The sequence below is a fragment of the Trachymyrmex septentrionalis genome, unplaced genomic scaffold, assembly GCF_001594115.1.
Source record: "Trachymyrmex septentrionalis isolate Tsep2-gDNA-1 unplaced genomic scaffold, Tsep1.0 scaffold20, whole genome shotgun sequence".
Lineage (NCBI taxonomy): Eukaryota > Metazoa > Arthropoda > Insecta > Hymenoptera > Formicidae > Trachymyrmex > Trachymyrmex septentrionalis.
In genome coordinates, this window is record NW_017305180.1 from 75993 (window position 1) to 98645 (window position 22653).

Below are 22653 nucleotides of genomic sequence, written 5' to 3' on the forward strand. Positions count from 1 at the left end.
ATATATATATATATATATATATATATATATATATACTCTGGAATGGGCATGCCCGCTCCGCTGTGAAGCATAGAAAATCATGGCACCAATTGATCAGCTCCATTTTAATTTAGTCAATATAAGAGTGAATCAGAAGCTTTCAGGTACTCATGCGCACTTACATTTAGTGTTCTTTAGTGAGACACATATGTCAATAAGATCATCGTATGTGGAGTTATATTTGAAAGATTACTTTGAAAAATTATAAAATCGCGTCACTGTAAAATGTGCAAAGCATCAACATGAAATGCCTGGATGTGGGCAGAGAAGTAAAAAGGGCATTTCATTTTATAAGTAAGAATTTTTGTATTAAATGTATCAATTCACATGTGTTAATGGTATAGGATATGAAAAGTATTATTAATGTTATTTTATTGAATGTAATATAATTGAAGTGACATTATTTTTGTTTACATACGTACCATTCATGTCCATATAGATTTTCATGCATCGGTAATACATCGATCGATACATCGATCGCAGCGCGCGCGCGAACGCTTTTGATTCGCTCAAATATCGTCCCAAACTAAAACTAATGGCGGCTGATCAATTGTGGCTACAAATTTTCCTTGATGCCCATTCCAGTGTATATATAGTTCAGTGGCAAAAATCGATGTTGGGAATAGAGAAAAAAACTGGTTTTTTTTACTTCGGAGTAGAAATTGAATTAAACCTGGTTTTTTGAAGTAAAAAATTGTTTTTATCAAAATTCTGAAAAAATTATTTCTTATCAAAATCCTGAAAAAAGACAGAATTCATTTTTCTCGATATTGTTAAATCTATCATCTATTAATATATTAATATCTATCATACGTTGGTATTATTTTATAATACTACTTTTATTTTTATATCTTTGTAAGCATCAGAATGAAACCGTCTTCGCGTTGTCGCGGTGTCTAATGAGTTTATAACGCTTTTTTAATCTAGATCTAAGTATATCCATGGCTATTTTCACATAGCAATCAATTTACAATCAATATTGTGAATCAATGAATTGTGCTACTAGAGTTATATTTTACATTTATAATATAATACATACTTAAATGTCATGAAATTTTGCAATTATTGATTTCCAATCTTAATATCTGAAAAATATTATAGTTTAATCTTATAGAATGATGTTATTTATATTATATATAAATTTTTTAACGGTATGTTGTTATTGATGAGATCGACAATACATGAACGAACAAGGAAGTAACTATCTTTAGAAAAAGCTTTGCAAAAGATAGCTTTGACTTGGAAACTCGAGATTTTGTTTAACTGATTGTAAGACGAGAAAATCGAAATTGAGAGAACGTTTCGGAATAGTTCGGTATCACGTTACACTATGTCCTCCTTTCGACCTTAGTCGATGTGCGATAAGCATGAAACATTGATCTGAATTCCACCCTTGTTCCTCGCATATTATTTTGCGCAAATGTACATATAATGTATAAATCTAATTTACAATTCATACTAAGAAAGATCGATGACGAGTAAAACGACCAGATTGTTGAAAATCAATCCATGATGTAGTGAGCAATGTGACAATAATTCTTAAATTATCACGAAAATGTTGATTTATTGTTGTTTAATTGAGATTTGTTAGTTAAAAAAACAGAAATATCATTGTTTTCTTTTTATCAGCAATAGCAAATCAGTAAAGCTATAAATTTATCTTTATTTTTTTATTTATATAGCTGTTTATTCATCTATTTTATAATAAAATATAAAACTTAAAAATTTTGACTAAATTCTATAATTATTATAATATAATAATACAATTCCAGAATTTTTTTATTTTTTACTTTACTTTAATACATATATAATTGAAAATTTATAAAAGAATTTTATTGATTTCACTACATTTATTCTAATCAGAGATTTTTTTTTAATCGAATACTTGAAAAGCCCAATATATATTACCATTTCCAGATTTACGTTCTTTGAATGGCAAAGAAAGGGGATGGATGAAGCAGGGAAAAGCGACTTACGCTTTTACGTTTCAAGCATTTTATCTTCTCGTTCCGCTTTATTTTCTCTCAATGCTCTTACAACTTGAAAAAAGAGATTTATGTAGGTAGACGTAAATAGCGTTATTAATAGCATCATGTATTACACCTCGTATGTGATACGCGATGGGTTTCAGGCACTTTTGACCATATATACGTAAGTACTAAGATATCGTTCACACGCTTAGCTCCGTATTCAGCACCATCGAGTTATCCAGATTTATTACGCACTATATTGTATTTTACTTCGTTGTGTTTATCTATTAATCTTATATTTCAAAGAGAAAGAGCAACTGTTGAGATTAATTTTTGCTCATACAATCACCTTCACAGCATGTTATCTTTATAAGTTCTTTAAAATCAGTTTCAATTCGTTCAACAAGATGAACTTCGTCAATTTCGTCAATATTTTGGAAGCAGCGGTTAATGCAAGTTCCGTCAAGATTTCTAAGCATAATGTTTATCACAGATATCATGTTCTTAAATAATTATGAGGTTTATTGGTGACATGATTAATTGTCATTAAACATCACTTAAGTGGTGACGTTTACGATATATATCGAGACATGCATGTCCGATATTTATTCTGCAGTTTACTGCAGCAATCCGCTTCTGTCGTAACTGACCGACCTAAAGGCATCCTCGACAAGGTCCGTCAAGCATCTGACCGCTTGAAGGAGGGCCGCGAGGAGCAACGATAACGAGAGTGAGATCAGTTTGCTGGGGACCAAAGCGTTCTCCGAGGCACCTTGATTTTTCCCCGATATTTTTTTTCTCTTTCGCTTATCGCAACTAGTATTTTTATCGGCACCATTGTCTTTGTCCTGTATTTTAGCTGTCGTCGCGATCGCGCGCTTTGGTTTCGTGGGCGATTTTTCTTTCGATCGTGATGTCACGTTGTCCGAGACTTCCTTGGCTAATTTTGGCGTCATCCTCTTCTGTTTATGCAGAATGGATCGTCGCTGCGACGCAAAACTCTCAAGTTTTTTCCGAAAATCTGCCGCTGTTGCTTCAACTGCCTGTAGAAGTTTCTCTTCATGGGATCCTCTTCTGTCATGTTGTTTTTTTTTATTAGTTTGCAAGGTACCTTCCGATAATGCTTTCGCATTTATTGCTAAGCGACGAGATCCCGTAGCCATAAGGAAGACATCTTGCAACGAGGGTTCGTTCTCTTGCTTATCACCAAGCTCCGAATTCTGGAAGATCGAGTTCTCGTCCAAAGAGCTTGCCCTGCTATGCCACTTGTCGCGAAAGAGGGATTTCTTTTCGACGTATGCGCTATTCAAGTTATAATCGATTGTAGTTGCGGGTTCTTCTGGTTCTGATGAACACAGCCTAATATTTTCTTTAACTTCATCTAGGGCGATTTTTCTTGGTAGAGTTTTGCCAAGACTATTGAGTATAAAGTTCTTCTTCGAATATATCTGAGAATTCGAGTCTTTTTCCTCTTCTATTAAAACGTTTGATTTATCGGTACAATGATCATCATCCGATTTTGAGGGATTATGTTGATCAACGTTATTTATATCCGAGCATTCCTCATTGGAGTTGTTTACGACAGGAGCGCCCGCGTTTCCATCTTCATTATCGTTATCCTTGATCGTTGTATTCTGACCTACCCAAACTTCTTCTTCTATTTCTTCCTCTTCATTTTCCTCCTCTTCATCTGAATCGAGAGATATAGATTTATTTCTAGGAATGACCGGAACAATACCATCGGCATAGAGGAGATCCTGTACCTCATAAAGGCTTCGTTCGATACTTGGACTCTTGTAGAGTAAATTTCGCAACTCTGGAATGTCTAAATCTTGAACATGAAGGAGATTTTGTTCAATATTTAAAAGACTTTCCTCGATTTGTACCAAACATTGCTCAATATCGCAAGTAGTCTCGGAATCCGGTTCATCTTTCTTTTCTGATTGATTCGTGCTTGCCTCGTATTTTTCATTGTCCTGCTTTTTTGTGATATTAACCTTAGATCCCTCCTGCATAACGTGAGACTCTTTGCGGCGATTTTCCGACCATAGTTCTGAGGACCAGGGAGGCATCATAGCTTGATGCTGCGTTTGACTGTCGTAGAACACACGATAATTGCTGTGACTATTGGCTATCTCGTAATTCATGTCTGTTGATGTATCCAACGCCAGATTGTCGTTTTTTGAGCTTTCTCTATAATCTCGATCTCGTATATCCGCTGCAGGATTGCCATGTTCGCCATGACTGTTTGCTACTGTGTACGATGACGTATCAAGGCCACGAGCCATTTCGAGATTATTCCTAGCACTTTGATGTCTCGAATATAATTCCGCGTACTTACTATGACTGCTCGAGTCTTGATAGGCATTTCCATGACTATTCGCGAGCGGATATGTCACACCAAATTCGAAATCAGATTGGTATTGTTTTGAATTAATTCTCTTTGATCGATTGTATATCGACCACTTGAATCTGCCATGACTATCAGTATCTTCGTCTTGATTATCATCATCATCATCATCATCATCATCGTATTCAGTGGCATCCTCAGGATATGGTAATTCCTCACCATCAATCTCGGGAACTGAAGGACCAAGATTTCTGTCATCGATTAAGATATAACCGTCCAACACATTCTCGTCGAGATCAATCCATCTCTTCGAACTATGCTCGACATCGGTTCTTTGGTGTCGCTTCTCAGTATGATGGTTTATGGAACGTCGACGTCGTTCACGTATTGTAGGATCATGTACATGTATTTCTACCGGGCAGAGGACGTCGGAATTCCTCTCGGCGTTATCATGCAACGCCGGTGGTGTCGTGGCTACCAGCGGTGCCGCTTCGTCCAGCAAATTGTCTCTGGATTCGCGGTACCGATAGCCGGGACAGGGTGTGTCAACCGGCAAAGGCGAGAGAAGATTGACATAGCCGGCGCCTCTGCCTATGAACGATCAGGTACTAGTTGATGGATTTGTTTGATCGTGAACCACCGCGGAATCTTGGCTCTCGTTCAATATTTCGTTAGTCGAATTCAATCGGTGCATGTTACATATCACCTGTTAGCAGATACGTAAATAATAAAAAATGTATTCATGATTCCTCAATAGAAGGTAGCGAAACTATATACTCTACTGTTTTAAAAATAAAAAAAAATTTTAATTTTATAATTTAGTGTCTTAAAATTTCCTACATTTATAATTAAATATTACTTTTTTTTTATAAACTGCTACAACATATTTGTGTAGCATTCCAAAAAAATAAGTCTTTATTATTGAACATAAAATATTTTTTATACTGCATTAAAATGTATTATTTACAAGAATTACCTTCGGAGGAATTATTCTGATATCCCTAAATTCTTCCGTGAATGTTAAGATATAAGTGCAAAACGCTATTGCACAAAGCCATTCGGTTATGGTGCTAACCACATGCAACTCCCAGCCGCCATCCTCCTTGTGCCATTTCCGGGGATTTGTTCCTACAGAATATATTTTAAATATTAACACTACCACATGCAATGTAAAGAATAGTTAAAAATTAACGACCAACCTTTATAGGCCGAATGAGCCAATACGCCTGTGATGACGATCACAATGAAGCACACAGTACAGAAAGTCGATAATGCTGTACGAAACTGTGCAATTCGTAACGAGCATCCTGATGGGTACAAGCAGAATGAACATACGGCCTATAACAAAAAGATAATCGGCTCATTTTCAGCTGAGTAACAGCTTCTTTTACTTATTTTGTTATGCTAGCAACCGATTTTATTCTTATATCTACAGTTAAATTATATATTTTTTATTTGTTTATTCTGTGTATTAAATCTTTACATATCAATAAGCATTTAATAAACTTTCCCGTTATTTAGAGCATATAATTTTTTCGTACGTACCTGGGTCCAAAAATATGCGGTACCACCTCCAAAGCAGAGAAATGCACCGATTAGATGAACTACTATTACTGATGTCTCTTGAAAGTTTGCGACGATTGATAGACCGGCGGTTGACATGAGGCCGAAAATTAAAGCCCAATAATTCCATTTTGCAAGCAAAGAATCTGTAGGTGACTCAGAGCTAATGCATTCCTTAACTTGGGAATATCTTATATAGATCGCAAAACCCACTGTAATATAAAACAAATTGTGATCAGCTTTAATGATGCATAAAATTTATATGTTATAATTATTTATTATCTATTACAATATTTACAATTTTATTATAATTTTTATTTTAATAAACTTTAATTAAATAACAGCAAAGTTTCCTTGTTTTAATACAATGAGAGAAATATTACTGTAAATAGTAAATGTCATTGTAAACTGTAATATAATCTCGGCGCAGCTACTTGGGTTACGATTATCTTAAAAATAAAACTCATTGATGTGATATAACAAATATATAAAATGTAGATGATATTATATCGTTTACGGAAAATATATTGTAGATATATATTCTACTTACTGAGAATAGTGATCAAGTTGACAGCTTGAGAGAAGATAGAACTTTCTGGCGCGTAAGTCGCTGTATCAGAAATGTAAGGAAAACCAGCTTCCACATGCCCTAGTAAGACAGCTATTACATATCTGCGAATTGTGAAATAACTTTTTTGAATAATTTGATAGAAGATGACTTAGATAAAAGAAGTGGGCGCGCGTGTATCATCCTCCCATATACACAAGACACTAATAAATACAATAATATAGATATTAATAAATTAACAGATATTAATAAATTATTATGAATATATAAACTTTTTAATAATTTATTAACTGTTTGGACTTACGTTGAAATGAAAACTGTAGGCAAGGAGATAAAAACAGCAATTGGCAGATATTGTAGATTTGCGAAGAACTCCTGCTTCTCCATGATTTCGATGTGTAATCGTTGTTATTATTAAGTCGATGATAATGATGACGTCAATCGCCGACGTTTGCGATCGACGCTGCTATCGGTAAGAATCTCGCATCGATGCAGCCGTCGACGAGTAACGGTCATTCATATTTTTTGATAGCTATTTATAGGCCTTTTAATTCTCTCCTCGTTAGTATCAATCTTTGCAACGACTGAACCAAGGGCAATGTCACAATTCAAATGCCATCGATGTTCTTTGAATAATTCTGTAAGAGAGGTAATTTTTACCTTCACATGTATATGAACAATATTTTATATAACATTATAATTAACTTTATGATACAGAAGCAATTTATCATATGATATCAGCAATTTAATAATAATTCTATAATATTTAAATACATTTTGTTCTAATATAAATAAAAAAGTCTCGCGTGTTCTTGACTTTAGAAGCTAAATTTGTCGACCGTATGGAATACTTTTTGTGCGTCCAAATAATAAAATTTTTAATTTTTGTGTATTTTTAAGATATATATATTAATTATTATACATCTTTCTAGGTAAAATAATTTTTAAAAATATACATACAATCTATTATATTTTATTCTTTGTCAATAAATTGTTTATTAATATTAACTTTAAAAAAATAATTTTTTTGAATTAATATTAATAAGTAATTTATTAATAAAGAATAAAATAGATTGTATATTTTTAAAAATTATTTTACCTACAAGGTATAATAATTAAAAAGTATATATATATATATATATTTTTTTTAAAGATATCTTCTCTATATGAATACTTTTTGCACTCACTATATAGAAATAACATAGATAATGTGAACAACAATTTAATATGACCAACAATAAATATCGCATTATAACATCTAACTAATAAATCTCGATAAATTTAATAATATTAATAATTTATTTAATTCGATGCATTAGGAAAATCGAGTCTGTTTGAAATATATTGGGGTAGTCATTTATGCATTTGTATAAATATAATATAATAATATGACGTTGATAAAAATATTCACGATATGTCATGTTTAAAGAACGCGCAAACTGTTATACAATTGTTATCTATTGTATATGACAAAGTAAAACATGTGAATAAGCATGTTAATAAAGGCCATGAAGCGGAAGAGGATATGATAAGGTAAAAATTCTCATTGAATAATATCTCTCTCTCTCTCTCTTCCCGTTAATTATAAAATAAAAATAAACTCGAGAGAGAGAGAGAGAGAGACAGAGAGAGAGAGAGCGAGGGGGGGGGGGGGGAGACGTGTGTGATATCTCGATTACGTTCGTAATACAACGTGCAGCAAAATAATACACTTTTGTTTATTTATATTTTACGTTGCGCAAGATACGTAAAACGTTTGTCGCGCAACAAATTACCAATCAATTCTCTATTATTTTCTAACATTTAAAGAATCAGATCATACCAAAACTGCAACAAGACACACTTGACACATCGGGTGGTGTTGCACAAAACTTTTACTCCGAAAGCGATCCACCTTTGTCGGGATTCGTTTGTGGGGTTGTTCAGACTATTAGTCGGAGCTCTTCATAGTCTTTATTTTTCGGAGCACACGCCGCCTAAATAATAGTAAACGATATTACGTACAATCAGAAATTTAGACGTGAGATAGACTGATGAGTAGACCTTAGTTGAATTTTGTCGGACGGCAAAATTTCGCAGAGTCGTAACAAAACGTTGGAAAATGCAAAGGTTATAGCCCGTAGAGGTGCGCGATCAATGCTGCGTCAGTGAAAACGACGTTCTCGGCAGCTGCGCCGCCGTCCTTGCTACCGTCGCGTCGGCGTCGTTACTGTCCGATCAACACGTTCGCCAAAGCCTATTTATCGTACTACTCTGTGAGCGCTGTCTTAGTCGCTTCCTGTCACTATGACGTGTTGCTCTTAAGATTAATAGCGACGAGTATACGGAAAACAAAGTTGGAAAATTTTCAATCGATTGCTAAATTTGATTCGAAGCTTATTGTTAATAAATTAGTAACCAATTTACATGTAAAATAAAAATTTGATACAGTTCATCCACAAGTTTTATTTAATTATATTAATTAAGAAATTATATTAATTTTTTAAATAGTAGTTGGGTTAAGATGGTATCAAAATTTTAATTAAATTAAACTATATACATTTTTTTAAATGTAAAGTATTAAAAAATGTTGATATTTCTGCAAGATACAAATTTTAAACTTGACAAATTTTTAGGATTGTTTTGTTAGAAAAATCTTCATTTTATTTATTCCATATTGTTACAATTAATTATATTGTTTTAATGATAAAGTTAAATCTGTTCTTTATATGATTGTAGATTAAATTCGATTTCAAATATTTGTAAAATTATGTACAAATTATTTCAAGATGCAAATTTTAATAAAAAATTTTTAATAAAATAACTTTAATTATTATCATTATTTGAGAAACATGAAAATTAGGAAATATGGATTAGAAAATTTGAACTATTTTTTCTTCTTTTGGAACAGTTGAAATAAATACTAAAACGTATATATTAAATCTTTTTTTAGATTCTGTTTTTAAATTAATGTTGTTGATTTAAATAAAAAAGAGAAGTCATTTTGTTTTATTAATAACTTTGTGAAACTTATCATTAAATATTTTTTACTAAATTATATGTAATGAATTATTTATAAAATAAAGAGAATCTTATTTTGAGAAACTTGAGAAAAAACGAGCAACAGTAGTATAAATAATGACAAATAATTGATATTAATGGTATTATAAAATATATATTGTTTAGTATTTATACTTACTATCGGTAATTTACTCTCATTCGATAGATACGATTCCCTTTTTATAAAAGGAAATATATCATAGGCACTGTACGCTTTTATTATCATTACAGCTTGTACGTTGGTTTTTTAATTATTTTAATTAGGAAAGTTTAATATTAAATGCTAAATTATGTAAATACAATTTCAAAATAAATAATCTATATAGGTTCTATCTGTAGTAAAACATGATATAAATCACATTTGATGTTAATAACTTTTTAATAGACAATGAGTGACAAACAGTTAAAATCTTTTGAATATTACTTAGAGTGATGACCTCGACAAGATATGTCAAGGCCAGAATGATTGGAGCGAGGTTCCCTAAACAGTTTTACCATTTTTTTAAATTTGTTTTTAGCCTTGTATCAGTATGACTAGTTCGAATTATAATGATCTCGGCGAAAGGTCAGTCGTCCTCGAATGTGGAGAGAAGTTAGACGCTTGAGACGTCGCACGTATCGCAAATTAATTAGAGAGAGGATCTTGTTTAAATCTGAACTCACTCATTGGTAATTCTTATTACTAATGGACTGTTATTACATTATTTAACTTTACGCGCTTTTAAAAATTTTTAATTTTATTTTACAGTTGAGAGAATATTAATCCTTATCGTTCAGTTGATTTTATCTTCTGATTTTTAATGTACATTGTATAATTATAACAAATAACTAATTAGTTAGTAATTTCTAATTATCAGATAAATTAGCAATAAATTATAAATATGATATCAATTTAAATAAAACAGTAATTTGTAATTTCTATGTTCTATATGTCTATGATTTGTTGTGTACGTATTTCGTTTCTAATTAGGTAATGAAATAATAGTGCGAATTAATACTAGCTATACACACTGGGGTCCCATACACTCCAGTAATTTTCTAAATCGAGATTTTTTCTGAACTTGTGTCTCTGAACTTTTTTCTTCTTTGAATCTATATATCTCGAAGCTCCTTAATTCTATCGACTTTTATACATGGACTTGTTCCTTAATCAATTCTTCTTAATTGAAAAAAAATTAATTGAAATATGTTTATTTTTATGGAAGTTACAGTAATAAATATGGATGGGGTCCCAAGGATGTATATTAAGTCCCGAGTATGTATATTAAGGGTAGAAAAAGAAAAGAGAATGCGAAATAAAAAGATAGAATTAAACGAAAGTAACAAAAAGCCGCATGACATCGATCCTTTATTAAAAATATTGTATACATTGCAAAGATTTTGTGTAATAAAAAGTTATAACAAACTATAATAATCGCTTATTGCAACACAATTGAAATATCTAAAATATTCATGAGTTGAGTGCGTAACGAATGTAAGAAGTAAAGCAAAAGCCGTGCAATAAAACCTATTTATCAGAGAATATTCAAAATGTAACGACTAGATTATTTTACTTATTTTATAATATACGTTAATATTTCGACAGTTATATGATCTGCGACCTTGTGGTTTGTTTTGACACGGCAGGGCGGTCGGGCAGGCAGAGGACGTCGTCACGTTTACGCGTGATCACTGCGCAGTCATTCCATTATCGACGCTCGTACAGGCAGGTAATTGTGTCGTGTGTTCTTTTTCACATTTCTTTTTGAAAAATAATTACGAAAAATGCTAGATAATGTACGAAACATTGTACTTTAGTATATGATTATTAGCTCGATTCATTATTCATAGAAGGATCGAAATGACAATCATATATTATGAAATAGATATTTCGTACGGTTCATTTGGAATAAAAACGTGTTAGAAAACAGAATTTATTACGATGTTGCGACAATTACGGATGACAATTATTTTTGTGTAACGTATTTTTCTCTCGCTTGAGTATATCTGGATTATGTTCTTCGAACGAGTCATAAAAAGCAACGCTAATAAGTACTCTCATGCAAATAACGCAATCCATGCTATTTCTACTTTGAGGACTATATATAATAGTTAGAATAATATATTTTATATATATATATATATATATATATATATATGTATATAATTAATTTTTTGTTTTCGTGCATCTTTCGTTATACGATCCGTATAAAAAAAAAATTAAGCGTAACTTTGGAACTATTTGTCGATAAATAAAAGAAATATTCCTCGTTTTTATTTATCTCTAGTGCAATTTCATCGACTCTAATCATCTTATAGACATCGTAATAAAAGGTTCAGTCCTTTTATCTGTTCTGAATTTATTTGGTGAACGAATTGATGTGTGTTTTGATACATTTCTAAAAGTTAATCGATAGTTGCATATATAATAATATAGATAATAGCTATATGTGTTATGTTTTTCAAATGATATCTTCCCTCTCTGGGTACACCTTGACGTGGTGAGAGGGCTCAGTACCCCGAGGATATATACGAAAAAAACGGTTTTTCTCAAATCTCTCTAAAAATTTTTGGATCTATCTAAATGATGTGTCTAGATAAATTTTTATTGAGATGTTGAGTAAAATCATTCTCTTTGTATAAAAATCCAACGACGGGGAAGCCAACGTACCCTCGTCCGCCGATTTAATTGAGAGTGAACGAACCGTAGCCGGTTCGTCGCGTCGCGCGTTTGCTTCGGGAGTGCCGTTAAAGTTATCGGACTAATAGACTTTTAACAAAACTCATTTGATAAAATTCTATTTCGACGATGAAATCATATCGTCGACGTGTGGTGTTGATTCCACCGATTGAAATAGAAATCTTATCATGGGTTTTGTAAACGAGGAGTGCCGCAGTGTTTCGCGCGAAAGACTTTTATAAATGATTAGTCCGCGCGCGTTTATAGTTATATTATTCGCGAGTGTTTCACGCGAGTGTCCTGTGCGAGAGGATGATCAACCCGATTCTGAGAGAGAGAGGAGGTCTGGGAAAGGCATCGGGCAACGGCGGAGCAACCTTGCGGTAAATTTTCTTTTTTCTATTTATGTAATATTAGTATCTTTCTTCTGTTAAATTTATTCTTGAGTTTTATTTTAACGATGTAAAAATAATAATTAAAATAAAAGGATTATTTTAAAATTATTTTGAAATTTTATAAATATGCATTTTTAAGATTTTTTTAAGAAAATGTATAATTATTTTTGTAAAATTGATGCTTATAAAAATTATATATTTTGAAAATTATACGATAATTTTTAAGAGAACTTTGCGTTAGTAAATATTTTTTTAAATATTAATTGATTTTTCTGCTTTGTTTTAATTCGGATTTTAATTTATTTGTTACAGAATCACATAGTAGCGATGTTGCTGATGTAACTCCGCTGTTGCGCATTGTGTTGGTGAGTAATGAATTGATGTTTTTGTTGAAGTAACGGATGTATAATGTTATTAATATACTATATATCTAGATGCATATGTGCATCAATTTAATAAAAATATATGGGTAAATGTATGATAAATGATGCATTCCATACATCATATACTAAACATAATATATTAAATATAATACTGTTAAACAATATAATATTTAATTAAAATCTCAGAAAAAATAACCAACAATTTCTTTTAAACAAAATTCTTAAACATATAAATACAGAAAAAGAAGGAATTGAAAAATAAATGCAATAGGAAGATGATAGAAAAATGTAAGATAAATTGTTTATAAAATATATTTTATTTATTTAATAAATTTTTATTTAATAAATTTTTTATTTTTTTAGTAATAACAATAATGTAACTCTGACTTAAGAATTGCTATACACGTTTTATATCAGAATTCCAAATAGAACTTAGAGTCATAATTTAAATCACATAATTATAGGTCTTACTTTGAAGGACGATAAAGATCATTTATATATTAATTATATTAATTAAGTGATGTTTATTAATAACATTCATCGAGGAAAAAATTTACGTGTCTTGTGGCGTGATTCCTTCCGGTTTGTCTGAGGTTGTCGAGCTCTCGATTTTATCCAAATATATTAGCTAAAATAAAATTATGTATTTTAATTATATGTATATTCATAAACGTAGTTTTCTGTATGAAATGATCGCTACTATGAATAGTGATAAAAGATCAAGGTACCGTAACAACGGGGTCTTCAAAATTAATTAATCGAAATTCTGGAACGAAAGTGAGAAGAAACGCGCAATAGACGATCGCGAGAACCCATTCGCATATAGTACTCGCGACGTGCCAGCCCCAACCACCATCTGCTGGTAACCACTTTTTGTAATCGTTACCTGCGTAACACGTTATATTTTGATTACTTGAATTTTTTTAAAAATATTCGAGTTATCTTCAGTTTAATTTCATTAATTTTATTTAATGATAAAGTTAAAAGTCTTATATATATGTACTTAATTTGCACTCATGTCTAACGTAAATTTAAAATATTTGATATATACTCATTCTCTATGTGAATAATTGAGAAATTTCGATCTAAGCATATGTTATAGATTATAACTGTATAGGTAGATTATATATTATAAAAATTATAGTCTTTATAATAACATGCACTTACGTACCTTGAAATTCTGACATTGAGATGTAGCCAGGAATAATTGTAGCGATCGTCAATATTAACGTAAGAGCCGAGAGAATTGCGCGCAAATAAACAATAATTATACCATTCACGGCTGGTATCATCTTGTAGCTCAGATATGTCTGTGTATAAATAGAGAATTATTTTATGATAATATATAAATCATTTTTGTTGTTTTTAACTAGTGATAAAATTATTTTTTTTATATGAAAATATTTATGGAGCTTATTTATTCCTCCTACGTATTAGTGTATTAAGTTCGCGTGCAAAGCGATTATAAATAGACCAGAATAGAACTTTAACTATGTTTATAATAATAAAAGAAATATAAAGTTAAAAAAATAAAGAAAAACCAATAATAAAATTAAAATAAAATACGGTAGAAGGAACATGATAATAAAATGGAAATTTAAAAATTTGATAAAAAACATAAGAAAAGCCTACTAGTGTCGAATGTTGATTGACCGGAAAGAAAGCCACTCTGACATTGCTAGCTCAAATGTTCAATTGGCTCTGTGTCAAAGAATGATGCAATATCATCAATAAATTAACGTTATCTTTGATATCGAAACGTACGCGTTAAAACGTAATGATTTGTATCATGGTATACCTGAAGACAGAAATAGAGAGTGCCAGCAGAGAAGCAAGTCATCGCTCCAATCATATGAGCCGCGATTACGCGGGCTTCTTGAAAATTAGCGAGTATATCGAGGCCAAAGCAAGCAAGGATTCCGCAGCACGTTGTCACTGCGATAATCCTTTTGTCTACGAGATCGTGGCCTCTTTCTATCTGCCATTGCAGTACTTGTCGATGCCTGATGTAAACACAGCATCCGACTTGTAAAAGATGCAAATTGAATTCTTTTTATTGCGTTCAAGAAAATTTTTCTGAAGTTATTTTTACTTCCATTTTTTTCCTAATCATTTTCTACACTTTTTTTTAGATTTCTTTTACATATTTTGAGATATCTAATAATAAAGATATCTAATAATTAATTCATAGATTTCTTTTTTATTTATATGACTCGTGACTTAAATTCTCTGTCTAAAATATGAGATAAGTTTTACTTATCATTAGTCTATAAAGTTCTTGGAATTGTGTTTACATACGTAAAAGAGCCGCGATGTTCAGACATTGTGCGAATATGCAGGATTCTGGTGACAATGTGCCAGTCTCTGATATATAAGGGAATCCAGGTACCACATGATCCCATTGCACTGATATAGTGTATCTGAAACATGAGCCATTTATAAACTATAAACTTGAGCGAGTATATAATGCTTCAGGTTTCTTCGACTTCTTTGACTGCTTGCAAAATTCTTTTATGGTTAGCTCTTGATCGTTAAATAATTCTGCGACGTGTATTTGCTATAGACGTTTAAAAATCAAATAATTTTTCTTAATTTTCAATTGATTTGTACACATATTTATATCTTATTTATTTTATAAGGAGACACTCTGATATCGAAGTATAAGTTTAATTTAATTTTTGGAACCCTTTGAATAAGATGTATATAATGAAAGAAAATAACATTTTGGCATTAAACGAATAAACAGATTTTTGTTAAGTATATTTTATTTATTGTATTTTTTTTATTGCAAATATTTTGATATCGGAGATGATTACTTTTATTTTAAAAGAAACAGATTGATAATAATTTAACATTATTTACATAAAAGATAAAATAATATCAAAGTTGATTTATTTATTTTTAAATAAACTAAGCAAATTCTGCTTATTTTGTTTTAAAGATTCTGAAATAAATATTTTCGAATTTTTTGTTATGCTCATGTTAATAATGACTGAGTCACAGACATGAATTCTATATAAATAACTCAGTAAACATACATAATAACTATTATATATAATTATATAAATATATATATTTGACATTTATGACTGTTATATTCGTTATTTGCTGGAAATGTTTCATGTTTAATAATAATTTTCACGTTTTGAAAAGGAAATGAGTATAGAGGATATTTCAAATCAAGACTTATTAATAAAAGGCTGCAATATATATTTTTATCTATCCTAGAAAAATGTATATATATATATATATTTTTTTGTAATAATTTAATTTATCATAATAATTTGATCTAGTCATTATTTAAAAATTGCGGACTTACGTAATTACAAATGTCACTGGGATTAAGATGAAGAGACTCAACGGTAATACATGCAATTTCCCATACGCCATTCTTGTTTCGTCCTCAATGCTGTAACATGCATTGTTCTTATCTTGTGTTATTCTTATATAGTTCGATGCGTTCTACATCTACGCTTGGATTCAATGCATTATTTGTTACATTCCTTATTGGATTGATTAGTGGCGATACAATAATTTTGATCGATCTATTAAACATAAAAAAAAATAATGAAGAGACGCGAGTTTTGAATTGATTGAAAAAGAATTGAAGTGATACATGGCCATTCATAAAGGATACAGTTAAGATGATCCAGAGGACTTTAGGCAGGATCCTCCTTGTAATTTATAATGTTCGTTTTACGTTTTTTAATACCAATTGGTAACATTAACAGTGAAAAATTATATTCGCTAATTATACCGAAGTGCTAATGAATCATACATAAAAATATACATATAAATGCGTCAACTACAGGAAGAATAAGTACAAATATAGATTTAATAAATAGATCATTTTTTATAATCCCCCAATTTTATTAAATCATTTGTTATATCGAATCGCCCATATTAATGAAACATTCAAGAGGTTGTACGATCAAGTTTTTAACACAAAACTTCATTATATTAAATTTCCAAAATAAGAAATAGAATTTATTTTAAGGATAATAAAATGGAAATTTGTAAAAAAAAATGCGATCAAAATTCTACCATAAAATTTTATTATAAAAAGAATACCGGAAATTACTTTATAAAAGTATATCGACTTACCTTGAAAATTTTGCGTAGTTAGTGGCTTTTTTTCTAAGAATATATTATCAAGATTCATACCACAGGGACATTTGATCGTGAGGCGTCTTGTAGCGACTGTCTGTCGCTGTGCTACCTCTTATCGTTCGCACCGTACCAATCGCCACGCACACTATTGCGTGTTAATTAACGTGAGACGTGTAATATATGATATATGTGCGCTTATGCGAAATTTAATTTATTTTTTAATATATTTTCATGAGAATTTTTTAACGTACAAGAAATAACGACTAACAATATTTATTGTTTAAATTAGTATCAGATGATAAGTCGGATGAAATTATCATCTTATCAATATATCATCACTATATATTTAAAAATCACACATTAAAGAGAAATAAATTTTAAATTATTTTTTAATTTGATCAAATCAATAATGAATTATTTAGTTAATTGAATATATACGAAGTTTGATAAAAAAATAAGCGAACGTTACTCGGAAGATTATAACGATTGTAGTACTGCAAATCGCATGTCTCCGTTGCCGAATAATTCAAAAGGTTCGCTTATTTTTTTATTAGACCTTGTATACCTATACTTCAAGTTATGAAAACTGATTTTCAATAAAAAATGGAGATTTGAAAGAATAATATGTAAGTATATAAGTATATATCACACTTTTTTAATATTTAAAACCTTGTAATTAATATAAGAAACTTAATGCTTTTTATTACTTTGATTTTTTTTGTGGAGCGCGAATTATCTATTTTTATTTTTAAGTGAATATTTCGGCACATTTACTTTATAGGAGAAAAATCGGTCGATGGATGATTCAAAGATATAATTATTTAACATCATCAAATTAAACGTAACGAACCGTGCACAACAAATATACGCCTCGTTTGAAATTAATGAGTAGACTAGGCATTCGTAATTAACGCAACGCTATCGATATCACATTCATTGGAATGTTAATAGGGCCATTTGATCGTGCTGTTTCTAATTCGACTGTAATTTCAGACTGTATTTCTGCGTCCATTATCGAGTTACGGCTGTTCCACTGAATATACTGATAAAATGCCGACTTAAAATTAAGAGACTTTTCGTAGAGAGGTGTAAAAAATTTGTAATTAGGATATGAAAGAATAAAATAACGCATGTACAAGGATTACGTATTTGAATCACATTTTTATATCAACAACATTACGACAATACAATATGTTCTATAATTTTTTAATTTTATTTTTATCGCTAGAATATATTTAGCGATTTGCTTTTTATTATAGACAAGTTTGATAATTATTTTTTGCTAAGTAATTATTTAATATCTATACAGGTATTTTTTTTATGTAAACCGAATTTCAGAAAAATTTAATGCAACATTCTTGACTTAGCAATTTATACATATATATCAAAGCTATAAAAAAAATAGACATGTTTTCTTTTATTTTTAATTTTTCAATTAACTTTTTCATTGTTTTTTTGAATATTTTTTAAGTGAGTTTCCTACGATCATAGGGAACTCACTTAATTTGAGAGCGAGGAAAATACATTTATAATTCAAACTGGATATAAAGTTTCTTGTTCGGCGAATTTTACACTGTCTTTTAAAGGACGTCTTTTTTTAATGTTATTAATTTGTATATTAATTGGATCACGAAAGTTTTACTGAAATATCTAAAAATTTAGCTGGATACAGATAAACATAGTTATGTTTGAACTATCCAAATAATTATGTAGGACATTTTTTGGTTACTAGAGCATTAAAGCTTTTTGCAGTCATAAACATTTAAAGATGCACTATACATATTTTAAAATAATAAAAAAATTATGGAAAATTTTACAGATAATTCTAGATAGCATTTAAAAGCAATACAAATTTAATAACGGTTTACTTCAAAAGTTGTTTCTATAAGAATAAATTTCAATAAGTTTATCTGTGCTCTAATGGAAATGTTTGGAAATTTTAAATGTTATTTAAAAATATGTCATTTTGAATATTTAAAGTACTTATACAAAAACGTTTAAAGATTTTTGTTATAATATAATTTTTAAAATTTTAGTTTATAGCGAAAAAATAATAACAAAATAATAACAGAGTAAATCAATTATAAAAATATGTTGTTCAATAAAAATAAAATGTTATAAACACAACTTTTATATGTGTATATAGTTCGCTTGTATAAAAAGATGTGTATGTATATACGTGTATGTATGTGCGCTATATATACATTTCTCACACTCTTTAAATTTTACATAATTATTTTGAGGATCTAAAAAGGTTATTTTCAAATCTGTATCTGATTAAATTTTTAGATACTTTAACAAAACTATTCTTTTTGTAAATAATTTTAAAAACAAGTATATTCATAAATAAGCGTATTTTAAATATTTATTATTTTATTGCTTAAATTTTGGTTTTTATTAATTAAATAATTAATATTTGTGAATATTTACGAAATTTATTTTTTTTTTGTCTTATTCTTATCGTTTAATTAATATAAACAATTTTTACGTATTCGATAAAGTTATATTTTATTTCAACAAAAATTTTGCATATATATATCTCAATCAGTGAAAGACACGATTTTTATAGACATTATACTAATCTATAATGATTATTATATATTTAATATTATCGGCATTTAATCATTTAATTTAAAATATAGATACACTTAAAATTCAGTGTATATACATGGCATGAGTATCGAGTATTTACATACTAATATAAATAGTTTGATAAATAAATTAATAGATGCACATTATTATATCTGGAGTCTATCATTGATTTCATTATGTGAATCAAATCTCAAAAAAGAGAACGCCGTGAATAATAATATTTACGTATATATGCACTTTGTATTTTTATATTTTCACGACGCATTATATTTTAAATGCGATCGGACTAGTTCCCAAAACTTAAACTAATGTGTCTACATACAATCTTTTCATACATTTGCACAGTTTGTGCTTATTTAGCTGTACAATCGTAGCCAAAGATACATATTTCGATCGTTTATAAACGATTAAGATCTAAATGTTCTCATAAAATATCTGATAAAATATATTCTTTATATTACTTCATTGAATTTTACTTAATAAATCAGAAAATTAAATTAGATAAAATCAATTTTTATAGAAATATAGATACAGATAAATACGTAAAAAATTAGACAAAAAGTCATCAAACTGAAGAGAGAATATCAAATAATTAAATTAATTATTCAAATTAATTTAGAAGGACAATATTATGCCCACTACGATTGTATTTTCAATGCCTTATCAATCTATAACAATCAAATCGCAATATTCGTACAAAGAGCTTACTATTTTATTTATGTAACTATTAAACTTGCTATTCTTTGAAAACATAATACCATTGATAAATTAAATTAATAATAATGAGACAGATTATTCTTTATTTTGGATAATTAATAAGAAATTTAAAAAGATATGTTGACGCGAATCAAAGGTTGTTTTTTTGCTGGACGGTTCCGTGGTTTTTTTTTTGTCGAAAGCTGATGTTATTGTCCTTAATTACATTGCGAATCAAATGACCCGTGTTATCGGATTACATTTTCACTGTATTAAGTTACACAAATTAGCATATCATTGTTTGTTCTTTATAACTAATATAACTTTTATGTATATTTAAATAAATGACGGATGAATAATTGAGGACACTTTAATCATTTACAATTAAATATTACTAGATTATATATATGGCCGGCACATAACTCAGTCAGTATTTCATATCATTGATCCTTTTTTATCTTTTCATAATATTTCTTTTTGATTATTTTGAAAGTTCAGTAGAAGGTGTATATGTTCTAATAACAAACAGCGGTTAAGAAATCTAATTTAATAAATTTGATATAAAATATTTTTAGTCTTCATTTTTTTTGAATGTCAGAAAATGTCTAGATGTCTTTTAAACGTCCGACATATGTAAAAATTTAATAAATGAGGATTTTCTTTAATTATCTCTGGTAGTGCATTCAATAAAGTACATTTTTGTTTCGCATTGTTTAGAATTGTAATGTTTTATATTTAAAAATTAAAGTTAAAATATTTTTAAATTTTTAAATTTTCTGTATAATTCTCATTTTTTAACTTTATGATTGTATTTAATTTCAATTTTATATTGAATTTTATATTTAAAAAAATTATATTGAAAATATGCTACAAGTTTCGTGTTTTGCATATTATATCTTTACATTCTTCATTCACACATATATAATTATTTTTCTAATCTCTTGTTTACTGTCATGGATAAAACTATTGGATAAGTGAGAAATTGGAACAAATGATATTGAATATTGTATTTGAATAGTTTTTTCTAATTATTTTTAATTGTTTTTTTTGCGAATCCAGTAGCATTTTTTCATAAGGGTAAGATTAATGTTCCATCCTCACAATTATGTACTAGCTTCGTCAATAACAGTAATCGTTCTAGTGTTAGTATTAGATGGTACATTCATGAAACGCCATTTCGGTTTGACATCTTGCTCATTAGTTGTTGATTGAACGCTACTAATCTGACCGCAATTGGATTGATTTGTCTTGGATCGGCCCAGGGACCATCTGCGTCCACAACGATCCATAATAATTGGCATCTCAGCAATCAGATTGTTCTCGAATTCCGAGAGCATAAGGTAGTTCTCGACCTTGTTGCACGAAGTTATACAATCGCCTATATAATCGAAATCTTCCAGTAAATTATCAGGTAAATCCATGTCGGCGATACCTTCCTCCGAGATACACGTGAGTTCCGGTTTATCTATTCCTAAAGCGTCTATCCCTTCACCTAGGACAGTAAAACAATAGTTATGTTGAGTATTCAGTGCATTTATAATATCATTACTACGCAAAGTTTTATTTTGCATTTTACAATGTGCCTCATTTGTCATATTGTACAAACGAAAATAAAAATATCAATTTAGCTATTTGAAAAATTGAATGTATCATATAAGTAGGTATATGAATAATAAGAAAAAATTAAAGATTTAATGAAGTTATTTTTTTTACTTGAGTTATTATTAATATGAGAATTAATGATAAATATTTCAAAAAATAATACAAAAAGAATCAAAAGTAATAGTGTAACGATCAGAGTTTGAGATTATATACTCATACAGCATGATTATTCCAATATAATAATCATCATATCACAGATATTGCATCTTCGTGAATGAGAGAGAATGCACGACCACAAAATTGAATGAATTCTTTTCAATGTGAGCTTTACTCCTATTCCTCAAATAACTGTAGACGTTCGGTCTAGATATATTATGTCTATAATTGCAGCGTTCCAGGAATACTGCAGTAATATTATAAATGTTGTAATAATATCGTCGCAATATTGTATTGAGAGTAAAATATGTTATAAATAGGATATAACACATGTTATTATTAGAGTCCGAACTGACTGAAACTTTTACCAAAACCGAAAACGAACACTCATTACGTGTTAGTTTCAACTCAAACCATATAGCTCTTCTTCATAAATATTAATTTAATATGTGTAATTATTGTTTCAATAATTAAATTATTTGATATTTATGAAGAAGAAGTATTTATATTCTTTGGCCAAAATTGACACAC

The 22653-nt window shown here is 29.5% G+C and overlaps 3 protein-coding genes across 4 annotated transcripts in view; all 3 read right to left on the reverse strand.

Annotated features, from left to right (window-relative positions):
* Positions 1-1976: 1976 nt before the first annotated feature.
* LOC108747852 lies at positions 1977-8706 on the reverse strand. The gene is given in 7 exon segments (XM_018485720.1): positions 1977-4950; positions 5287-5487; positions 5559-5697; positions 5905-6134; positions 6473-6594; positions 6795-7128; positions 8313-8706. Coding segments are annotated over 6 exon segments (3099 nt in total). The 5' UTR covers positions 6878-7128; positions 8313-8706; the 3' UTR covers positions 1977-2626.
* A 4790-nt stretch (positions 8707-13496) lies between these two features.
* LOC108747657 (DNA damage-regulated autophagy modulator protein 1-like) lies at positions 13497-17945 on the reverse strand. 2 transcript variants are annotated; one of them, XM_018485256.1, is made up of 8 exons: positions 17927-17945; positions 17071-17221; positions 16286-16375; positions 15265-15386; positions 14765-14991; positions 14138-14276; positions 13695-13852; positions 13497-13594 (listed from the first exon to the last, which is right to left on the reverse strand). In XM_018485256.1, the coding sequence occupies exons 3-8, from the start codon at positions 16354-16356 to the stop codon at positions 13520-13522; spliced, it is 792 nt and encodes a 263-aa protein (XP_018340758.1). In that variant the 5' UTR covers positions 16357-16375; positions 17071-17221; positions 17927-17945; the 3' UTR covers positions 13497-13519. The 2 variants fall into 2 exon arrangements, with proteins under 2 accessions (XP_018340758.1, XP_018340759.1); XM_018485257.1 differs by lacking the exon at positions 17927-17945 and adding an exon at positions 17851-17875.
* Positions 17946-21258: 3313 nt separating this feature from the next.
* Positions 21259-22653, reverse strand: part of LOC108747742 (monocarboxylate transporter 2-like) — a 45116-nt gene continuing 43721 nt past the window's right edge. Inside the window, exon 8 of the mRNA XM_018485437.1 lies at positions 21259-21856. Within this exon, the coding sequence (XP_018340939.1) occupies positions 21468-21856 (389 nt within the window). The 3' untranslated portion in view covers positions 21259-21467. The remainder of the gene's footprint in view (positions 21857-22653) is intronic.

Coding starts and splice junctions, on each gene's coding strand:
- LOC108747657 (XM_018485256.1), bottom strand. CDS start 16,356: ATGGCGTATGGGAAATTGCATGTATTACCGTTGAGTCTCTTCATCTTA. Junction 13,853..14,137: donor CTCAATGTCAGAATTTCAAG/GTACGTAAGTGC, acceptor CGTGTTACGCAG/GTAACGATTACAAAAAGTGG. Junction 13,595..13,694: donor TTGAAGACCCCGTTGTTACG/GTACCTTGATCT, acceptor ATTTTATTTTAG/CTAATATATTTGGATAAAAT.